The sequence below is a fragment of the Artemia sp. Qi Xiang Cuo genome, chromosome 3 (assembly GCF_049724085.1).
Source record: "Artemia sp. Qi Xiang Cuo chromosome 3, ASM4972408v1, whole genome shotgun sequence".
Taxonomy (NCBI): domain Eukaryota; kingdom Metazoa; phylum Arthropoda; class Branchiopoda; order Anostraca; family Artemiidae; genus Artemia; species Artemia sp. Qi Xiang Cuo.
In genome coordinates this window covers 5,706,679-5,728,674 of record NC_142796.1, presented here as the reverse complement: position 1 = coordinate 5,728,674, position 21,996 = coordinate 5,706,679, and the positions used below count along the sequence as shown (strand labels likewise).

The window sequence follows — 21,996 nt, the reverse complement described above, 5'->3', positions numbered from 1 at the left end:
ACGGTTCATCGTGACAACACTGACAAAAATATAGTACTTCCATAAAAACTGCATAATTTTAAGCCAACCGAAAGGAAAATCTTAGAAAATTACTATGTTTAGAAACATTAAGATCAAGTTTGGGTCCAGTGGGGGCAAAAATTGTTCTTATTTTGTTGCCCTTCGTACTTAAAAAAAATAAACTAGAGTGCTTATGCGAGGAAGGATAGAGAGATGTTAAGAAGAGAAGGGGCCTGCATAGTTTTGCCTCGGGCAGCTTTGTTGACCTGACTAGTCTTTAGAAGTAACAGAAGTAACACAAGTAAAAGACCTGACAAGTCTTTAGAAGTAACAGTTTGTATTTAGTTCCAAAACATGCTTCTACGCCACCCTTCTGTGCAATGTTGCATCCTTCTAGTGCCCATCGTTCTGTGCAATGCTGCTTCAGCAGTATTGTTGAGGGTTTTTATTCTTTGATTTTAGAGGGAGGAAATAGCTCTCACATCAATATTGGCTAAATTAATATCCCACTAGGATCATAAACAATCAATACTTTTTCCCTTCTTCCTTTTCTCGTCTAATGCAAACAGTGCATCCATATTGTCAGCAAAGATCCTCTTACATCTTTCTCTCATTGTTATAATTAGGGATACAGTATTTATCAGAATAAATCCCCAAGATTTACAATCTGGAGACTCTTTGCCTACAGACTAGCGTATGGATAAGGTTGTCATGGAAGCAGCTTCCTTGCAGAGGCGCATTATACACTCGTTTGATTCTACTGGGACAACGAATTCATCTTAATCTCATAAATTAAGCTCAATCTCCATGGCAAGATATAAATTTTTTTTTTAAATTGATCGTAGTCGTCTTTGTAAGGTCTCCAGTAGCCTTTGGAATAAAAAATCAGGGTGGTAGTCTGCTAATTTCGGTAGGGAAAGGCATCTAAAGAGAGGACAATGGCTTGCTATAGAACAAGGTTTGGGGTCTCTGGCAAATTTTTGTTTGCTATTTTCTTCGTTTTTACCAATCATATATATTTTTATAGAAAAAGTTTATATTTTATGATGTTATATTTTCGGCTCTTGGGGGAAGGGGTAGAGGTAGGGCATCAACAAAGAATTTTACTCATGTTTTCTTTCATTAGTACGATCTTAGTAGTTAGGTACATAAGCGTCAGGTTTGTGCATTTTATGGTAAAAGCATGAAATTTGGCAGACATGCGCAAAAAAATGTGGAAAATCTGACTGGGGGCAGAACCACATTTTATAGCGCGATTATCGCATAGTTTTGCATTTTTCCGTGCGGGAAAAATGGCTGACTTTGAGAGTGGGAAATTTTTCTAATCAAAGAGTCATTCTGACTAATTTGTCCCTCCTGATCCCAAAAATGGGCTCACTTTTTTCTTCCGACTCCTGGTTACTGATTTATCATCATTTTCATCACTACGCTCCATGCGCTAATGATTAATTTCCGCTTTCTGATTTTGTATTTTTCATCGTAATCGTATAGAAACTGGTGAGCATGTTACGGAAAATGTGAAGAATCGACTAACTCGCAAATTCAAATTGGTCTCCACGGTTCAGCGCTACTTTGCGTTTTTCCGCGCAAAGAAAAAAAACGCGAATTTTGAAAATGAGCGATGACCGAGTGTAAAATCTCTTTTCTAACTAATTCAAGTCTCTCGATTCCAAAAATATAGTTATTTTTCCAATCGGATTCCTGGTTCAGGACTTGCCAGTTTCAAAACCACGGCTTCTATGCCATACTATAACAAGAACTCATACTCTCAATATAACATTCCGAACGAGATCATACGTTTTTCACTGTAAGTAATTAATTACCGTTTTAGATCTCCTCAATAAGCTTTCAGTAAAAACAATCATTTATTCAACTCAAACAGCTTGACTTAAGGAACTTCGGACATAAGAAGCATATTATTATGATGATAAAATGTAGAATACTAAACTACTTCAGGTGTTTCAAAATAGTTAAACAATCACATCGATCATAGGAATCAAATAACTGATTTCGATTTGTTTCATCATATAGATTGCCAAAAAAGAAAATAGTTCTCACGGACAGGATACAGTTTGAAATCTGCTTCTGACAATTTAAGATACAAAAAGTGCACTACCATGGGCGCCCATATGGGGGGGCAGGGGGGGGGCTCTTGCCCCCCCTGGCTGAATGATGCTGCCTTATTTTTATATTTTTGTTCTGAGATTTTTATTATATATCATTAAAAGTAGCAATTAGACGACGTTTGCGCGCCCCCTGGAATTCAGCTTATGGGCGCCCATGTGCACTACTGATTGTACTGATTATCAAAACCTTTGCACGAACAGAGATCTGTGCATTTAAGGGAAGCTTTTGCACATTTGCAACTGTTTTCGCACTTTGCTTTAAAACCACGTTTAAGCAGTTCTTTGCAAATTATCGATGTCTCAGGAAGATTAGTTCAGAAGGGCTCCGAGCTTCCGTCATGCTTCACCCTGCCGTATAAACCTGGATCCAGTGGGGAAAGTTCCGGACAACACGATGGTGCCCATGTCTGGACCTGTAAGTAAGCGCGTTTGGTATGCTGCTCAAGAGCAGCCGCTATTGGGGGCAGTCTTTCCATTCCGACCGTTTTTCGTGTGAAAAGCTCCTTCCGCATACTTTTCACTTCAGACAAGCCACTTGATTTTTCGTAAAGAACGACGATGAATCGCTGGATGTCTGTAAAGTGACAATCTAGGAGCGGGGCTCCTTATCTCCTCAGAGTAACGAAAGTCGGAAGTATGGACTCCATAGCTTTCCAGGTCTTCCAAACACTATGCTCTCCATGAAAAACAGAAGAAGAAATCGCATCGCATCCAGAGAAGGCATACAAAAAGAGAAGGCTGCGAGACCTGTCAAGTCCTAGACGATAAGTAATGTCGTTAATGGGCAGTGTTTTCGTCTTTGCTCCATGCCCATAGATGACAAACAGGTTTTCAATCTGAAGCTGCTGGAACAAAGCTGTTGCAATCAAAACTACATCAGAGTCCACACTTATGATGGCTATGAAGTTACAGTCACACTGGGCCTGATGGAGGGCATGAAGCAGCACACGAGCGTAATCTTCTTCGTGGTTGGTAAGTGTGAGGCCTTCGCAAAAAGCAATATCGCGCGTTGAAATAACTCTGTCTCCAAGAGTGGCCACTACAAAGATGTCCTGGAATTCCTGGACTACCATAGTCGCCAAAAAAATAGAAGTCGACTCTTGTTCTCAGTTGATTTAAAAAAGTCACGGCAGTTCATCCGAGGAACGGGGGTTCGGTCTATGATTTTCACGGCATAAGACGTAAACATGAAGTGCAAAAAGAAGGAAGCGGGAAGGGGGAGAGAGAGTACAGAAAGAAAGGCAGAAAGAGTCATAGAGAGAGAGGGAGAGAGAGAGAGATAGGGGGGGCAGAGAGAGAGACTGAGAGAGAGAGAAGGAGACCGACAGGGAGAAAGAGTCAGAGAGAGAGAGAAAGAGAATGACAGACAGAAAGAGAGAAATTTCAGTCGAAAGCTTAATGTTTCAGTTTCTATTCTTCTCCAGTGGTTTTCAGCAGCCGGTGAAAAGACGATATTCGTGGTTTCGTAGATCAAGCTTCTTGTTGTTCCATAGTTTGCGTCTAACTTGACGCAAACGCATTTTGGTTGAAATCCAAAAGCGGGAACAGGAACCTTCTTTGTTGCTAATATGTACTGCTTCGCTTGAACAGTTCTACTGGTTTTCAAAACAGCTTCCTTCAAAGCAAAAATATTATAAGAAATTTTATCTGTGCGCAAAGTTTCACGAAATTTGTCTGTGCGCGACTCGAATACCTCATATCGCTTTTATACTTAAGGCAGAAAAGATTATTAGTCACGTGGTGAGACTTTAAACAACATCAAGAAATCACAGGAGCGGCAAAAATATAGTTTTCTGAATATTTTATGTCACGATATGAAGACATTTATAAAAGAAAACAACACTTATTAAAGGTAAATTGTACGTTCCTTGTTCTCTTCTCATATGCTTTCTCTGTAAAAAGTACGTGCCACGTTTTCTTTCTTAAACCTGCTAGTGATATGAGGTATTTCGGGTCGTGTTTTTCAACCCGCAAATGGTCCATTCATTCAGACCACAATCGTCACTTGCACATTAAGGTGAACCAGAGCTTGTAATGTAGAAGTATGAAAGACAATCTACACCCGGTGATGATGAAAGTGATGATAACTCAGTAACAGATGGTTGGACATTAAAATTAAGCACATTTTCAGACTCAGCATACTCGATTTAGCTATAAAATATACCCTAAGCGCATCTACTAAAACAGTATACAGAAAAGAGTACGATCCACGATGATGAAAATGACGGTAACTAAGAAACTACTGATCTGGTTTCAAAAGTGGGCAGATTTTCAGAATCAGAAGACCCAAATCAACCAGAAACGACCCTTCAATCGTACAAACCCTTCAAATTCAAAAATACTAGGAAAAATATTAAGAGGAATCGTTATTTTTTTAAGGGACTCGACGTGCGTTTTTTGCATAGAGAAGTTTATTTATGTTTATTTATTTCTATTTGTTTTAATAAAATCCGATTAAATTGAAATTGAATTGACACGATATCCGCGCGGAAAAACGCGCTCAGAAAACTTGGTTCTGTCCCCTGTCAGATTCTCCATATTTTTCTACATATGTGTGCCTATTTTTGTGCTTTACCATAAAATGCACAAAGCTTTATGGAATTGGCGCTTATGTACCTAACTCTAGCACCGTCTGAAACTGAGCAACTTTTCCAAGTGGTATCGTAGGAGGAGTATTAGGAGTAGTAGAGTAGGAGTTTGAGTAGGAGGAGTATTAGAAGTATTGAGAGTAGTAGAATAGGAGTCAGAGTAGGAGGAATATTAGGAACATTAGGAGTAGTAGAGTAGGAGTTAGAGTAGTAGGAGCATTGGGAGTATTAGGGGTAGTAGAGTAGGAGTTACACTAGGAGGAGTAGTAGAGTAGGAGGAATATAAGTAGTAGTAGAGTAGGAGTTGGAGTATTAGGAGTAGTAGAGTAGGAGTATTAGAAGCATTGGGAGTAGTAGAGTAGGAGGAGTAGTAGAGTGGGAGGAGTAGTAGAGTAGGAGGAGTAGTAGAGTGCAAGTTAGAGTAGTAGGAGTACTAGAAGGTAAGGTCACTTCAAAGGTCTCATATTTTGAGTAAGATAAGATACGATTATTTTTCTAAAATGGCCTTCACAAGGAAATCCTTCCAAACTTGGACAACAAGGGGAAAAATTATAAACAATTCCAAAAAATGAGAGATTTATATAGAATTGAGATCTGTTCAGATAATATAAATAAATTAAAAAGTCAGTCGGTCAATAAGAAATACAAATAAACGAGAACGACAAAAAATGTCAACCAAAAACAATAGAACGCGCGAGATATCCACAGTAATCTATAATAAACCTACTATATAGCCTATAATAAGCCTGTAATAATAAGCCTATAATGAACCTACTAACTGATTGCAATTACAGTATTAAATCTACAGTATTACAATAGAAATACAAATTACGTTTGTACCTTTCCCTCTCTGAAGACGTAAGGGTCACTGTCAGGATCGTTTTGCATTTTTCTCTGCGTATTCTGGGTCTAGTCAGGGATCGTGGAAAGCAGAAATAGAAAATGTATGATTCAGGGGGATTTTTTTTTGGTGCGGGTGGGGGGTTACAAAAAGATTTCTTATGGGGGTGGGTTCACAAAAAAAACTTAAAAAAACGCACCGAAAATTTGTTTATGTTAATTTTTGTTACGTTTTTACGAGTCGGACAAACATTTCGAGGGGGGGGGGGGGGCTTCAAAGCCCCTTGACATGAGTGCATACTGGGATCTTTAATTAATATTTAAACATGAATGTTCAAGGATGAAGGGCAGCAATAAAGCAGTAAAGGCTGCAAAAACACATTAGAACTAGAGGTGTAATTACAAGATAATATAATAAGAGAGAAAATTTGATCTTAAACATGGCAACTGACGAGTAAAAGGGTGCAATAAAGTTTTCAAGCCTGCAAAAAAAAAAAAAAAAAAAAAAAAAAAAAAAAAAAAAATGCCAGACAAAATGCCAGACATAATAAGAAAAAGATGATGTTATCGGAATAAGATAATACAATAAGAGAGAAAAAAGTGACATTTAAGAACTTAAATAAAAGAAAATAATGTGGCAATATTGTTTTGTTTTTGGTGGGGGGTCTCTATTAGCACAGAACAAGAGCGCCGCCAGGATATTATACTACCAGTATATCCAGGATTTATATTTTTACCAGGATTTGAATGGGATCAGTTCATTTAAAATGCATCTGTGCATTTTCAAGTGTCTTCTTGTTTCCCAAGAGGGGTTATGGTCCTTCCGGCTGTGCCCATGGTACAGAATAATGGTGGCCCGGAATTGAATTTTGGATGGGATACACATATGTGACTATTGGAGTAGAAGACGAGATTCTTAGGAAGGATAAAAGAAGGGCTTTTACGTTTTAATTTAATATTAAATAAAAACTTTCCGGTGGCTTGAGCTGCTTTTACAATGAATCAAGCTCTACCCTACTTGAGTGAAAGTATAGGCAGTTCATTTTATGTGTATTAAACAATTCAAGATCCTGTCGCCATCTTTTAGTTCTCTATCATTGACGAATAATTTATGTTTAAGTTTAAGAGCAGAGGAAAATAACAAGAAAATTAATTTAATCTCGGTAAAATTCTACTTTAGCTACTTTCGGCTATCTTTAAAAAGGGTTAGGTTAGGAAAATGAAACTTTCAGGGATTGGTCTACAGGTTAAAGTATGTCCCGGGAAGGTATTTTGAAGTACCTATCTCTACTTCTTCTCCCTCTAGAGGGCCCTGAAATTTGCTTACATGACAGGTCTATAGGCTAGCTATTGAAATTTTGATAAAACAACATTTTACCCTAATTTTCGGTTATCAGTTTTTTTTTTCTCTGGCTTTACTTCTGAAAATACAATTTCTATTATTTGAGTAGAAATTTAAGCCATATCAATGTTTGTTTTTTTATTTATTGCATTTGCATATCTTTAAAACCTTATAAACAGGATTGAGCAAAGTTGTGAAGCTAAAAACCATTTTGTTATGCTACATTTAAGCAGAAGATCTATTTTACAAGGTTTCATTTTTATAACCCGCATATTTTTAAAGGTCATTAAAGGTCAGAACCCTCTAGAGGGAGAAGGAGTGGAAGCAGGTACTTCAAAATACCTTCCTGGGACAAATTTTAGCCTGTACTCCCATCCCTGAAAGTTTCATTTTCCTAACCTAACCCCTTTCCAAGATAGCCAAAAGTAGTTAAAGTAAAATTTTACCGTAATCTGGACTGCTTTTTCCAAAAAAAAAAAAAATACACAATAGATATGGAAGTAGCCTAAATTGCAGAGTCGCTTGTACAGTAGAAACGCGTCATAAAATCAAATAACACCATTGCAACTGAAGTAGAGACAGAGATCTATGGACGAGGGCTCGCTAGCTTTCAGAACTCACGTACACCCAGCGGGGCGTGTAGAGCATGACAAATGCACGCCCAACGTGGCAGAACTATGCCACTTGCTGTGGAAGGTTGCGGAATGTGTGGTACTCCAAGATGAACAACAGTTGGCAGAAAATGGGAAACTCCTCGTCTATGACGAAGCATCGAACTCAATCGATCTGTTTCTTTCATTAAGCCAATCTTTACCAATAAAAAGCAAAAACTCCCTCGAAAATCTCTACCTCTGACATGATATACAAAACAAAGCTATTAAAGGGAATAGACATTCATCTCCCATATCCCATAAGGTCTATCACCAATGCATCTTTCTTAATAGGCTTTGGAACTGGAAGCAATTTCCTTAGTCAAAGTTGTTTTGTTTGTATAAGGGAGTAAACCACCGTCTTAATTAGCTTAGTAGTGGCCATAGGAAGGTCTAATCGAGGGGGGGGGATGTGTCTGACTCGTAAAAACGTAATAAAAATGAATTTTAACAAATTGTTTATGCGTTTTTTTAGTTTTTTTTTGTGTAAAATACGCAAACACCGAGTACGGTGGCTCCAGTACTGGTGAAATTCAGGAACAAAGATATAGCTTACACAGTTTATAAAGCAAAATCGAAACTTTTAAAATCTGGTATTTTCGTTAGTGAATATCTTACTAAAGTGAGAAAATCGGTACTAGAAGGGACTAGACATCGATTTGGTGCTAAGAACGTTAGGACTGATCGCCGAATTTTCAAACGAGAGCAAAGTGAGTTAAATCCCGTGCGAATAAGATCACTTACGGACACCCTCTAAATCTTTGAGTCGGCTTTGTTTGTTAGTTGTGTTTTTTTTTTCCTTCTGTTTTTTTTTTCTTTTTGTTGTGTATTCAGTTTTTTTATTACATCTTTCAGTTGTTTTATTTATTTTGTGTTTTTTTTTTCTTCTTTGCTATGTTGAATGTCAGTTTTATTTTCCTTTGTGATGTTGAATGATGTTCAATCTTTAGCAAGGCTTATGAATAGTCCTTTTCGTATTGAGGGCCATTTGGAGGCCCAAGTTGGGCGTAATGATTTGCCCCTTCCTAACCTGAAATAGGAAGGGGCAATTCGCTTTACCTTTGTTCTTGGAATTCCCATCTAACTACTGGATATTTTGATTTGCTCCAGTTTATTGAAGAATGTTCTTCTAAATTTGATGTTGTAGGTTTTGAAATTTGTGAAACATTTGAAATTCTGGCCAATCTCTCTCGGCTTATTTTTTTCCAGGTTATTATTGGAACCGAACATCTATGAACCGTGGATTTTTATATATACCGTGATTTTAATCCATGGATAACCGTGGATTGGGATTTTTAATAACGAAGAAATTTAAAGTATGTAATTAGAGATGATTTGGGTGTTTGGATTTTATATGTATGGATGATTTTAACTATATCCTTCGAAATCTTACAGCTGATAATTTTGATTTTTTTGATTATGTGATTTCAAATGATCTTTAGCCCTTAGCTTGTGTTCCAACCCGTATATCAAGTCACTCGGCTACTCTGATTGATAATGTTTTCGTTGGTTCTGCTGATTTGAATCATAGTTGGGCAGATGTGGCTGTGCATCCCGCTTCAGACAATCTACCAGTTGTGACTCAGCTAACTTGTCTTAAAAAAGTTTATACTAGGTCAAAGAAAATAATTGTGTGTGCACTTAAGGAAAACCTGAATAAATTTGCCGAGGAACTGAGCTATCTCAGCTGGGACACTGTGTTGGAAATAACTGACGATTCTTCGCTTGCTTACAATTAATTCATGTCTATTTTACAACCAATTTATGATAAAACGTGTCCCTTACGAGCTGTCAGACAGAAGAAGAATGAACCACGAAAGCCATGGATAACTGACCAAATCATAAGTGAAAGAAATAAAAAAAAATATGTTATACGAACAAGCTCTAAATACTCAGGATGTGACTGATTTCGAGGAGTTCAGAAAGGCAAGAAATAGAGTAAACTTTCTGCGACGCCGTGCTAAAAAGAGGTATTCTAGTGAAAAGTTCAGTGAGCACAAGGGTGATACTAAGACAACGTGGCAGGTTATTAATCAATTCATGGGAAGAAAAAATTGTAGCCTTTCTCCTTGCATTAGCATTAATGGCACGTCTGTAAGTGACAGAGTTGTTGTCGCCAATCATTTCGGTAATTTTTATTCAAAAATAGGATCTTCAGTTCATGAGGGTGCTAGAAATGATTTAAAAAAATTTCTTTCAGATGAATTTGTGGATGATCGAGGGGAAGGATTGTAGTTTCGGTTTAAAAAATGTACTAGCGATGAGGTTATAAATTCTTAAGAATATTAAATCAAATTCTGCTGGGATTGATGGTGTAAATCTAAGGACATTTAAAGCTATAATTATGTATCTACTTCCTTCCTTGCTTCACATTATTAACATATCCCTGACAACAGGCACCTTTCCAGATGCCTTGAAACAAGCTAAAGTAATACATCTGTTTAAAGGAGGTTTGAAGTCAGATATGGGTAACTGGAGACCGATCTCAATATTACCGTTGTTGTCCAAGATACTTGAGAAAGTGGTCCACCAATGCCTTTATGGTCATCTTACGAAATGGCCTATTAAGTGAGACGCAGTTTGGTTTTCAGAGAGGCCACTCTACTAGTCATGCTGCTAATCACCTCGTTGATTTTGTAAATAATTGTCTAGAAAGGGGCGAAATTCCTCTAACAGTATTCTTTGATTTAAAAAAAGCTTTTGATACAGTATATTTTAGTATTTTATTGCGAAGATTGGACTGCATAGGCACAAAAGGATCATGCTTAAATGGTTTGAAAATTATTTGAATGGTAGGTTTATTAATGTTATGATTGATGATGTCGCTTCTGTCCCATTTCCTGTGGCTTGTGGAGTCCCACAAGGCTCAGTGCTTGGTCATCTACTGTATTTGGTATATGTTTATACGATGAGGTTCTATCTACCGGGTTCCTGTCTCACCTCGTTTGATGATGACACTGTATTAACATTTTCTAGTCGGTGTTTACATAGTTTGATTTTGAAGGTTAATCACGTTTTAAAGTTTCCATATTTTTACATGTTTGAGCTTACTCTCTGTTAATATTGCAAAAACTAGCTTTATCTAATATTCAAGAGTAGGTGAGCCCCAGGACATTAATGGAAAATTTTGTTTGCGCAGGAGCCAGCGGAACAAGTGCACGAAACGCGATACCTTGGTTTCTACCTGGATTACAATCTTTCATGGAAACGACATAGTGATGTTGTTGCAACGAAAGTCGCACAAGGAGTTGGAGCAATTCGACATTTTAAGAATTTTTTACCACCACAAATTTTATAACTTTTATATAATGCTTTAATCCACCCTTACATTTCATATGGGTGCGTGTTGTGGTCAAGCAACTTTTATTCAAATTTTAAACGAGTAGAAATTCTTCAGAACAAAGCTATACGACTTATTGGTGGATACTTAGAAAAAGTCAATGACACTGAGGCATGTTATAATAAACTTAAAGTGCTTAATGTCAGGCAAATTCGTGAGTACCAAGCAGGAATATTCTCGTATCGGTGTTGGAATTGTATCAGGCCTGAGATATTTCATGGTTTTTACAGAGAAAATAAATCATTTCATAGTTATAGTAGCCGCAATGCTGAAAATCTATTCACTGAATACAGAACTGGAACTAGAGCAGGTTTTTCTGTCGTCCTAGGGTTTGGAATTCTCTTCTAGTGAGCATTTGGGCGGAGGGGTACATTGGTTTGTTTACAAAATCAAAAATTTTCTTTTGAGTCTGGGTTTATAGATGTTGAAATTTTTCAAAGAAAAGTAAAGAACTCCATTAGACCAAAAATGAGCAAAAATAAAATCAAATAATCTACCAAGCATGAAACTACCACAAATCAGCATCGATAAATAAAGGAAACCCAAAATGAACAGAAACTACTATAAATAACCAATTCAAATTCAAAACGAGCAGAAATTAACATTAGTAGGGCTCAAAACCCCTATGCCTTCCCAAGGCCAGAGCATAATTTGCACTTTACTGAAAAAAATATAAATGTATTTACTTTATAAAAACATTATGTTATGTTAAAAAAAAACAGTATAAAATTATGTTATATAACTTTAATAAATCAAATGATATTAACATTGTGATTACTAAATATCAGTATATGTATATTAAACGGACAATGCACATTCATTTGTATTTTTTTCAGTAAAGTACAAATTATGTTCTGGCCTTGGGAAGGAATAGGGGCTTCGAGCCCTACTCATGTTAATTTCTGCTAGTTTTTAAACATAATGAGCAAATGGGAGAGTGCGCGTGGGTGGGGGATTAGTTGCCCTCAAATCACTTTCGATTGTTAAAAAGGGCAATAGCTCTTACTATTTTCAATTGAATGAGCACTTTTCAAAGTCTCTATGATAACACGTTCGATACGATGTGCCCTTGTCTAAAAAAAAAAAAAATACATTGTACCCACGCCACAAAAATGTCAAACCTTCCAATCACTTTCGACAATTAAAAAGGGCACTAGCCCTTTCAATTTCCAATCGAATGAGCCCTTTTTGAGTTTCTATTCTATAAAAACCTTGTATGCCCCCAGGGCATAAATCATAACCCTTGCCCTGAGGGCTGTGAGGGGGTTGCCATCCTCAAAGACCTAATTTCTAGATCTTTCAACTACGTTGAACAAAATAGTTATCTCAGAATTTTGATTGGATGTTTTTGAGGAAATGGTGGGCGTGAGAGCGGCGTTAGTTGCTCTCCAATCACTTTCAACTATTAGTAAAGGCACTAGCCCTTTCAGTTTCCAATCGAATGAGCCCTTCTGAAGTTTCTACGACAACGCTTTCTATAAAAATCTTATATGCCCCCAGGGCATAACTTACAACCCTTGCCCTGACGGCGAGGGAGTGTCCTCCTCAAAAACATAATTTCTATGTGGAAATCAACTACGCTGAACAAAATAACTATTTATACCCCCAGAGCATAAATTACAACCCTTGCCCTGAGGGCTTTGAGGGGGTTGTCTTCCTCAAAGACCTAATTTCCAGAACTTTCAACTAAGATGAACAAAATGGATATCTCAGAATTTTGATTGGATGTGTTTGAGGAATTGGTGGGCGTGAGAGGGACGTTAGTTGCTCTCCAATCACTTTCAACTATTAAAAACGGCACTAGCCCTTTCAGTTTACAATCGAATGAGCCCTTTTTGGAAGTTTCTACGACAACGCTTTCTATAAAAATCTTATATGCTCCCAGGGCATAACTTACAACCCTTGCCCTGAGGGCTGGGGGGGGGGGGTTGTCATCCTCAAAGACCTAATTTCCAGAAATTTTAACTACGCTGAACAAAATTGCTATCTCAAAATTTTGATTGGGTGTGTTTGGGGAAACCATAGGCGTGAGAGGGAGTTTTGTTGCCCTCCAATCACTTCCAGCTATTAAAAAGGGCACTAGCCCTTTCAGTTTCCAATTGAATGAGCCCTTTTTTGAAGTTTCTACGACAACTCTTTCTATAAAAAACCTTATATGCCCCCAGGGCATAACTTACAACCCTTGCCCCTGAGGGCTGTGACGGGGTTGTCATCCTCAAAGACCAAATTTCCAGAACTTTCAACTACGTTAAACAAAATGGCTATCTCAAAATTTTGATTGGATGTGTTTGGGGAAATGATGGGCGTGAGAGGGGTTAGTTGCCCTCCAATTACTTTCGAATATTAAAAAGGGCACTAGTCCTTTCAATTTACAACTGAATAAGCCCTTTTTGAAGTTTCTACGACAGCGCTTTCTATAAAAACATTATATGCCCCCAGGGCAAAACTTACAACCCTTGCCCTGAGGGCTATGGGGGGGAGTGTCATCCTCAAAACATAATTTCCGAACCATTCAAATACATTGAACAAAATGGCTATCTCAAAATTTTGATTGGATGTGTTTAGGGAAATGGTGGTCGTCAGAGGGGGGTTACTTGCCCCCCAGTCACTTTCGAATATTAAAAAGGGCACTAACCCTTTCAATTTCTAATCGAACGGGCCGTTTTTGATGTTTATACGACAACGCTTTCTATAAAAAAAACCTTATATGCCCCCAGGGCTTAACTGAAAACCCGTGCCCTAAGGGTTGTGGGGGGAGTGTCATCCTCAAAAATTGAATTTTCGGACTTTTTAACTACTCCGAACACAATGGCTATCTCAAAATTTGGATTGGATGTCTTTGGAGAAATAGCGGGTGTGAGAGGGGTTTTAGTAATCCTCCAATCACTTTTGACTATTAAAAAGGGCAATAGCCCTTCTAATTTCCAATGAAATGAGCTCTTTTCGGAGTTTTTACAACATTGCTATCTATAAAAACCTTATATGCCCCTAGGGTATAACTTACAACCCTTGCCCTGAGGGCTCTGAGGAGGTTATCATCCTCAAAGACCCAATTTTTAAAACTTTTAACTACGTTGAACAAAATGGCTATCTAAAAATTTTGATTGGATGTGTTTGGGGAAAAGGTCGGCGTGAGAGGGGGGTTAGTTGCCCTCCAATCACTTTCGACTATTAAAAAGAACACTAGTCATTTCAATTTCCAATCAAATGAGCCCTTTTTGAAGTTTCTCCGACAACGCTTTCCATAAAAACCTTATATGCCCCCGGGGAATAATTTACAACCCTTGCCCTGAGGGCCGTGGGGGGTTGTCATGCTCAAAGACCTAATTTCCAGAACTTTCAACTACGCTGAACAAAATGGCTATGTAAAAATTACTTAGTTGCTTTCCAATCACTTTCGACTATTAAAAAGGGCACTAGCCATTCCACTTTCCAATTGAAAGAGCCCTTTTTGAAGTTTCTACGACAACTCCTTCGATACGAAGAGCCCTAGTATGGAAAAAAATACTTCGATACGAAGTCCCCCAAAAATGTTTGGGGGAATGGTGGGCGTGAGGGGGGGGATTAGTTGCCTTCCAATTACTTTCAACTATTAAAAAGGGCACTAGCCCTTTGAATTTCCAATCGAATGAGCCGTTTTTCATGTTTTTACGACAACGCTTTCTATAACAACCTTATATGCCCTCAGGGCATAACTTATAGCCCTTGCCCTGAAGATTGTTGGGGGAGTGTCCAGCTCAAAGATATAATTTCCGGACCTTTCAACTGCGTTGAACAAAATGGCTATCTCAAAATGTTGACTGGATGTGTTTGGGAAAATGGTGGGCATGGAAGGGGTGTTAGTTACCCTCCAATACCTTTCGACTATTAAAAAGGACACTAGCCATTTCAATTTCCAATCGAACGAGCCCTTTTTGAAGTTTCTACTACAACGTTTTCTATAAAAAACCTTATATGCCCCGTGGGCACAACTTACAACCCTTGCCCTGAGAGCTTTGGGGGGTTGTCAACCTCTAAGACCCAGTTTCCAGAACTTTCAAATACTTGAACAAAATTTTGATTGGATGTGTTTGGGGAAGAGGTGGGCGAGAGAGGGGGGTTAGTTGTCCTCCAGTCACTTTTGACTATTAAAAAGGGTACTAGCTTTTTGAATTTCCAATCGAATGAACCTTTTTTGAAGTTTCTACGACAACGCTTTCTATAAAATCTTATATTCCCCCAGGGCATAACTTAGAACCCTTGCCCTGACGGCAAGGGAGTGTCCTCCTCAGAAGCATAATTTCTATGTGGATATCAACTACGCTGAACAAAATAGCTTTCCCAGAATTTGGATTGGATGTGTTTGGGGAAATGGTGGGCGCGGAAGGGGTGTTAGTTGCCTTCCAATCACTTTCGACTATTAAAAAGGACACTAGCCATCCCAATTTCCAATCGAATAAGCCCTTTTTGAAGTTTCTATGACAACTCCTTCGATACGAAGAGCCCTGGTCTGGAAAAAAAATAATACATTGTGCCAACATCGTTCTTTACTTAGGCACTACTTTTTTGTTTGTTTGTTCGTTTGTTAAGAGTTTTGTTTGTCAAGTATTTGTTATGTATGCGGTCGCCCAGTATCAAGTGCTTTTTTGTCTTTCTTTGGGCAGCCAATTGGATTAATGTTATGTGTTATATCACTTTTTAATAAACAGAATCGACTTGAATTGTTCGTTTTTCTTATTGTTTTTCTCATTTAATTTTTTGTATAACGTTGCTGTGTTTTCTTGGTATATTCTTCTTTTTTGCTATTTTTCTTTTTTTTTATGTTTAAACCTAGTTTTTCTTTTTCTTTTTTCTTTCATTTTGTTCCTGTTGACAAAAGTTTCCGAATCAGAAGCAAAAATTTTCGGACTTTATTATTTTTTATACAAATTAATTTTCTCTTTCATAAACATTCTCTGTCAGATTAGAGGTTTCAACAGTTTCTCAGTATTTTCATTTCCCTTTAATTGATGTATGGGATTATTAAATTGTAACTTTTGGGTTCTTCTCGTTCCTTTTTGCAATTTTTTGTCGTTTCAGGTCTCCCTCTTCGACATCTCTAATTGCCAAATGAATTAACTCAAACCCTCGTTCAGCAATGCCACACAAACTAGATGTTACCTGTGTAATCACTTCGGCAGGTTGTTTGTCTTTTCTCTGTAGAACAGCCTTGCCGACAACAACCTCAAATTAATAGAGGTTGTTATTGTGACTATTTCATCCTTTCTTTTCATTTATTATTGAATTGTTCGTTATTTCTAACCACCTGTGTTCCCGAAGGCCCAACGACTGTTGAAATGATTTTTTTGCTCTTTTTCTTTTAGAATAAATTTCTTTTGGTCAAGTAGACTCTCAACAGGGGCGAATCCAGGATTTTTTTTAGGGGGGGGGGGGCAAAATAGGTTGGTTTGATAAAATTGCGTTAGGAGAGAGTTTAATTAACGCAAACTTGCGTTAATTACGTAAATTACACTACTTTAGACTAAGCTAGGGGGCGCCCCCTCGCCCCCCTGGATCCTTCACTGGCTCTCGAAGGCCTACTGGCTATTAAAATACTGAGTTGTCTTTCCCTTTTCTTTCAGAAATAAGCTTCTTTTCGCCATGTTGGGCCTAGAGCGTCTAGTGGCTCTTAAAATTAAAAAAAAATATATATATACATTTTCTCTAAGAACAATATTTCTCTTCCACGTAGGCACTTGAGGGCCTAATGGCTACCAAAATTCTAAAAGTTTAAGAAAAAGTTAAAACTTAAGAAAAGGGAAAAAATTTTTCTGTTCCTTTTCTTAAATAAATTTCTTTCTGCCACAAAGACTTTTGAGGGTCTAATGGCTATTAAACAAAAATGTATTTATAGTCCGTTTTCCTTTCAAATAAGTTTCTTTTTGCTATTTAGACTCTTAAGGACCTAATGGATATTGAAATGCAGAGTTTTTTTGGGGCCTATTTCTTTTGGTCATGTAGGCTCTCTTTATTATCGTGCTAGTCAAGTGGTTAACGGGCTAGAATTAGGACCCTTTGTCCGTAAGGATAGGGGGTTCAAATCCTCGTGTCTCTTGTTATTTGGTTTGAACGGGAGTCGGTGCAGTGACTTCGTAACTCAGCCAGAGTCGGTCTATCTCTAAATGGGAACCTGGAAGAATCTGGGGAAGCTAAACGGGTAGGGTGTGCGGAAGAAAATAATGGCTAGCCCCCCCCCATTGCACTTCCTGGATGAAGGTCCATGAAACGGAGATCAGCACTGCCAGTAAGGGTTGTAAAAATGCAATGCCATATTCTTCATGCATAGGCTTTTGAGGGACAAATGGGCCAAATAATGAATTTTATTTGGGTCATTTACTTTTGGAACAAGTATATAAAAGTCTTTTATGTGAAGATAATACAAGTGAAAGTTTTTCTTTGCCAACACAAAAAAGACATTTAAACATATGTTTTTTTTGACGTTTTGCTCGGTCAAAGGTCACAGCGGCAATACAACAGCAATGGTCACGGATGAAGAGGGGTATATTAAGGTCCGTTTTTGTATAATTTAAGAGCTGTTACGATTTGCTTCAACTTTTTGCATAATATTTGTTTTTTTACTTTGCAGTTACCCCTCCTTACCTTTAGAAAAAATTGTGTGTACGTGAATGACACTCACTAAAATTACTACAGGGTACTTACTATTTTCTAGCACCCCCTCTTCCAATAGCACTTGTAATAAGCTGCATGCATGTGACCTGTTTTGAAAAGCACTAGAGATTGATAGCAGCCAATCTACCAGATCCGATCCAATCAGGGTTCGTTTCACAATTCGCCCTTGGACGTTTCTGTCTCTGACAATCGAATTCGCACTTCCAAGTAACAGTATATGCAATATTGAGCTGGCGAAAGCTTGGTCATTCGCCACCTAGAAGAATACCGTCTGTAATAATTTGGTGGGAAAAACACCAAATGATTGTCAAAGGATTATATTCTTGGAGTTTGTAAATTAGATGCGGGGCCAATTCAAAGATGTAAACATGTGGCTTTCAGACTCTAGCAAGACAAAAATTGATTGAAAAAACACACAAAGTAGAGTGCTACGACCTTGGCTATTCATTTGATTTACCCAATACTAAATGAAACCTGTGCTAAAGTTAAACCAGAATCAGATGAAAATATAAAAAAATACATCATACAAATTAATACCAGTATAAAAAAAAAACTATTATTATACATAATTGTTAGACTGGTAAATGATTGACTGATAAAACAGAACTTGATTGCTAATAAAAGCTAAGTAAAAAATCGATTGATTATACACCCAAACCAAACACCCATAATTGGCTATTCAGTGAGTTTATTTAATAATCCTCGTAATAATGTTATAATTATAATTATAAAATGACGATATAGCTGTAAAATTTGCTTTATCTGAAGTTAGATCAAACTCAGATAAAAATGTGCAAAACTAAAAAAAGCTTCAGATTATATAAATAAATACCGAAACATAAAAGCATCTATTATTATAAACAATTATATGTATAACAAAAGGTAATATAGCGAGGAATTATTTTAAAACGGTGAAATTTAGACGAAACTAAACGAATATTTCGGCTCTATTTGCATTTCTAATATTTATTTTTGTACATTATTTATATATTTATTATATAAAATACATGAAATATTTATATTTTAATATTTATAAATATTTTTTTTGTATTTCCTTATATATCATTATAAGTATTTTATTATATTATAATAAAAATATATGTAACACAAATTTGTACATAACATGGAAATAACAATCAGCACACTGGTACTTCAGATTCATTCATTCTTTTTCACTTCTTATATGATGTCTTAGGCCTTAGGCTATTATTCAACATCAATAAATTATTTCTTTTTTCACTTACAGAGATACAAGAAAATTTATATGTAAAAAAGGTTGAGCTAAAAAGTTTTTATTATTTCACGCGCGTTAAATTTCATATAAAAGAACTAATCAGGATAGCGTTCTTTGTGCTAGCTAAAAATTTGACATAGAAACAATCAAACAGTTCGTGGTAACGAAGTGTGAGTAAGGAGCGACCCGGCTCAATAGCAACCAAACTCTAAAAAACGGAATTTTGATAACAGTAGATACATCAAAAGAATTGGGCTTTTATGCCGATTTCAAATATATAAGTTTCATCAAGTTTAGTCTTACCCGTCAAAAGTTACGAGCCTGAAAAGAGTCTGTTACGAGCCTGATCAAAAGCAGTGCGTTAGATTAGCTTTGGTCGAGATTGAAGGGTTCATTGAAGGGTCGATTGAAGGTTGATTGAAGCACACGTCAATCGATTGACGGAAAATTTTGATTAAAATGATTGACCGTCTAGGGCCTCCTTAAGGAGGAGGGGCAACAAATGATTTTATTTCGAGTGTTCTTGGTACTTCAAGAAATAATGTGACGAGTGACGTCAATAAAATAAACCAATAGGATTAAAGACACTTTTAACTCGGAAGTATAGGACGGGAATCTATCTATTTCTGTTTTAGCCCATCTAAGGTATGGATATAGTAGGCCAATGGCATCAGCTAATTAGTAGGTTTGTTCAATCAAAGCGTTGGCTTTGTACATATAGTGTTGTTTTTTATATGTCTTTCTTTTTTTCTTTTGTACACCGCTTTTCCACAGTGTTTTTATGGCGGCTTATAAGAAAATCATTATTTTTATTGTTAATTTTTCAGGCTTGTTAACGATCGTCTTGACGGGATCTACGTCACATCATCTGCAGGGTGTATTTAATTTAAATGTTCGGAAATTGAATCCAGCATTATGCTCCACAGTCCCTATTGGCTGATCACCATTTCATGGCCCTTTAGCCAGGAAGTGCAATGGAGGATTGGGGGCCAGGCATCTTGTACTTTCGCACACCCTTCCTATTTTCCTTCTCCATATTCCTCCAGGTACACATTTAGAGCTGGGCAGACACTGGCTGAGCTTATAGAGTCACACCAAAGACCCCCCAAAAACAAAACAGCCATTGACACCAGGACGCGGCATATCAGATACTTTGAAGTACCTGGCGCCGTGAATATTGTAATAAAAAAAAAAGGACTCAAGCCCCTGTCCTCACGGACAAAGGATTTAAAGTCTACTGCGCTAATCGCTCGGCTAGGAAGGCTTTAGTAATGGACCCACAAATGAATAATGGACCGATAGTAATGTGCTGAAAGTACCAAGGAATATGAAAATGAGTTCTGATTGTTTCAATTGGTTAAGTGGAAACATACACAATTATATCAAACAGTTCGTAGTAACGAACTGTAAGTAAGGAGCGACCCGGCTCAATAGTAACCAAAACTCCAAGAAACGGAATTTTGATATCAATAGATGCATCAAATGAATCAGATTTGTATGCTGATTTCAAATATATAAGTTTCATCGAATTTAGTCTTGCCCATCAAAATTTACGCGCCTGAGAAAATTTGCCTTGTTTTCGAAAAAAGGGGAAAACACACCCTAAAAGTCATAGAATTTTAATAAAAATCACACCATCAAATTCAGCGTATCAGAGAACCCTAACCCTATTATAGAAGTTTCAAGCTCGACTATCTAATAAAATGTGGAATTTTGTATTTTTTGCCAAAAGAAAGATCACGGATGCGTGGTTATTTGTTTTTTTGTTGTGTTTTTTTTCCCAGGGGTGATCGCATCAAAACAGTGGTCCTAGAATATCATTTGAACGAAAATTAAAAGTTATAATGTCCTTTTTAAGTGACCAAAAATTGAGGGCAACTAGACCCCTCCCACGTGTATTTTTCCCAAAGTCACCCGACCAAAATTCCCCGATCTTCCCCGGGGGAACGTCTGCAAGTTATGAACTTTGCCCGATGTTTACATATAATATTGGTTATTGGGAAGTGTACAGAAGTTTTCAGGGGGGATTTTTTCTGGTAGTTGGGAGGAGGGGTCGGGGGTGACGTGGGAGGATCTTTCCACAGAGGAAGTTTTCATGGGGGGAAGGACATTGCTATGAAGGGGGCGCCAGATTTCCCAGCATTATTTAAAAAACGATCAGAAATTAAATAATAAAAAAAATTCAACTGAAAGCAAGGAGCAACATCAAAATTTAAAGCGAACAGAAATTATTACGTATTACGTAATAATGTTATTACGAACAGAACTGATTGGGTTCGCCCCCTAGTCATTACCTCACTCTTTACGCTAAAGTTTTTTTTTGTACTTTCATCAGAGCTATTTATTCTAATTAACGGCCTTTGTGATTAAGGGGTCATTCTTAAAGAATTGGAACACAATTGAACTTTATTGTATAGAGCGAGGTATTGACTAGGGGGCGAACCCCCTAATATACGTAATAAAAATATACGAATATAGAAGTTCGTTACGTAAGTTAATTCGTAAGTTACGTCAGAATAAAATTTCGAGAAAGCCATTTAGCCAAAAAAAAGTAAAATTAATGTATAAATTTTGTTTTAATTATTCATGTACGTTCAGCCAAAATCAAAGCTGCATTAATTCAAAAACGTTAAACACAATTTTTTTTAACTGAAAGTAAGGAGCGACATTAAAACTTAAAACGAACAGAAATTATTTCGTATATTAAAGGGGCTGTCCCCTCCTCAATGTCCCGCTCTTTACGCTAAAGTTTGACTCTTTTTCACAACTTTATTTTTTAAAACAATAAAGATCTTTAGCGTAAAGAGCTAGGCTTTGGGGAGGGGACAGCCCCTTTCATATACGGAATAATTTCTGTTCATTTTAAGTTTTAATGTCTCTCCTTATTTTCAGTTAAAAAAATTGTTTTATTTATTTAATGTATCTTTAAAACGGGGATTACTCGCAATTACCTCTCAATCTATCCGCATTAGAAGTTTCAAAAATGAAAAAAAGCGCGTGCAATAAGCTCTGAAATTTACCGTTTTTCTCAAAAGTATCATGAAATGATACTTTCAATTTGTTATGCGAAACTTGCACAAAAATACATATCTTAATAATTAGAATTTTCGGGATATTAATTTTAATGAAAACGACTTCCATATGCAGAAACATAGATTTTCATAACGGTGGGTGCAAAAAAAGTGGTTGAAAAACAGGGCCGTATCCAGGGAGGGGATTGGAGGCTTT

At 37.1% G+C, this 21,996-nt stretch overlaps 1 protein-coding gene across 1 annotated transcript in view; it reads right to left on the bottom strand.

The window, feature by feature from the left end:
- Epac (Exchange protein directly activated by cAMP) overlaps positions 1-21,996 on the bottom strand; it is a 230,554-nt gene that overhangs the window by 73,237 nt on the left and 135,321 nt on the right. The window contains exon 7 of the mRNA XM_089085794.1: positions 17,565-17,790. Coding sequence (XP_088941920.1) covers positions 17,565-17,790 — 226 coding nt within the window. The remainder of the gene's footprint in view (positions 1-17,564; positions 17,791-21,996) is intronic.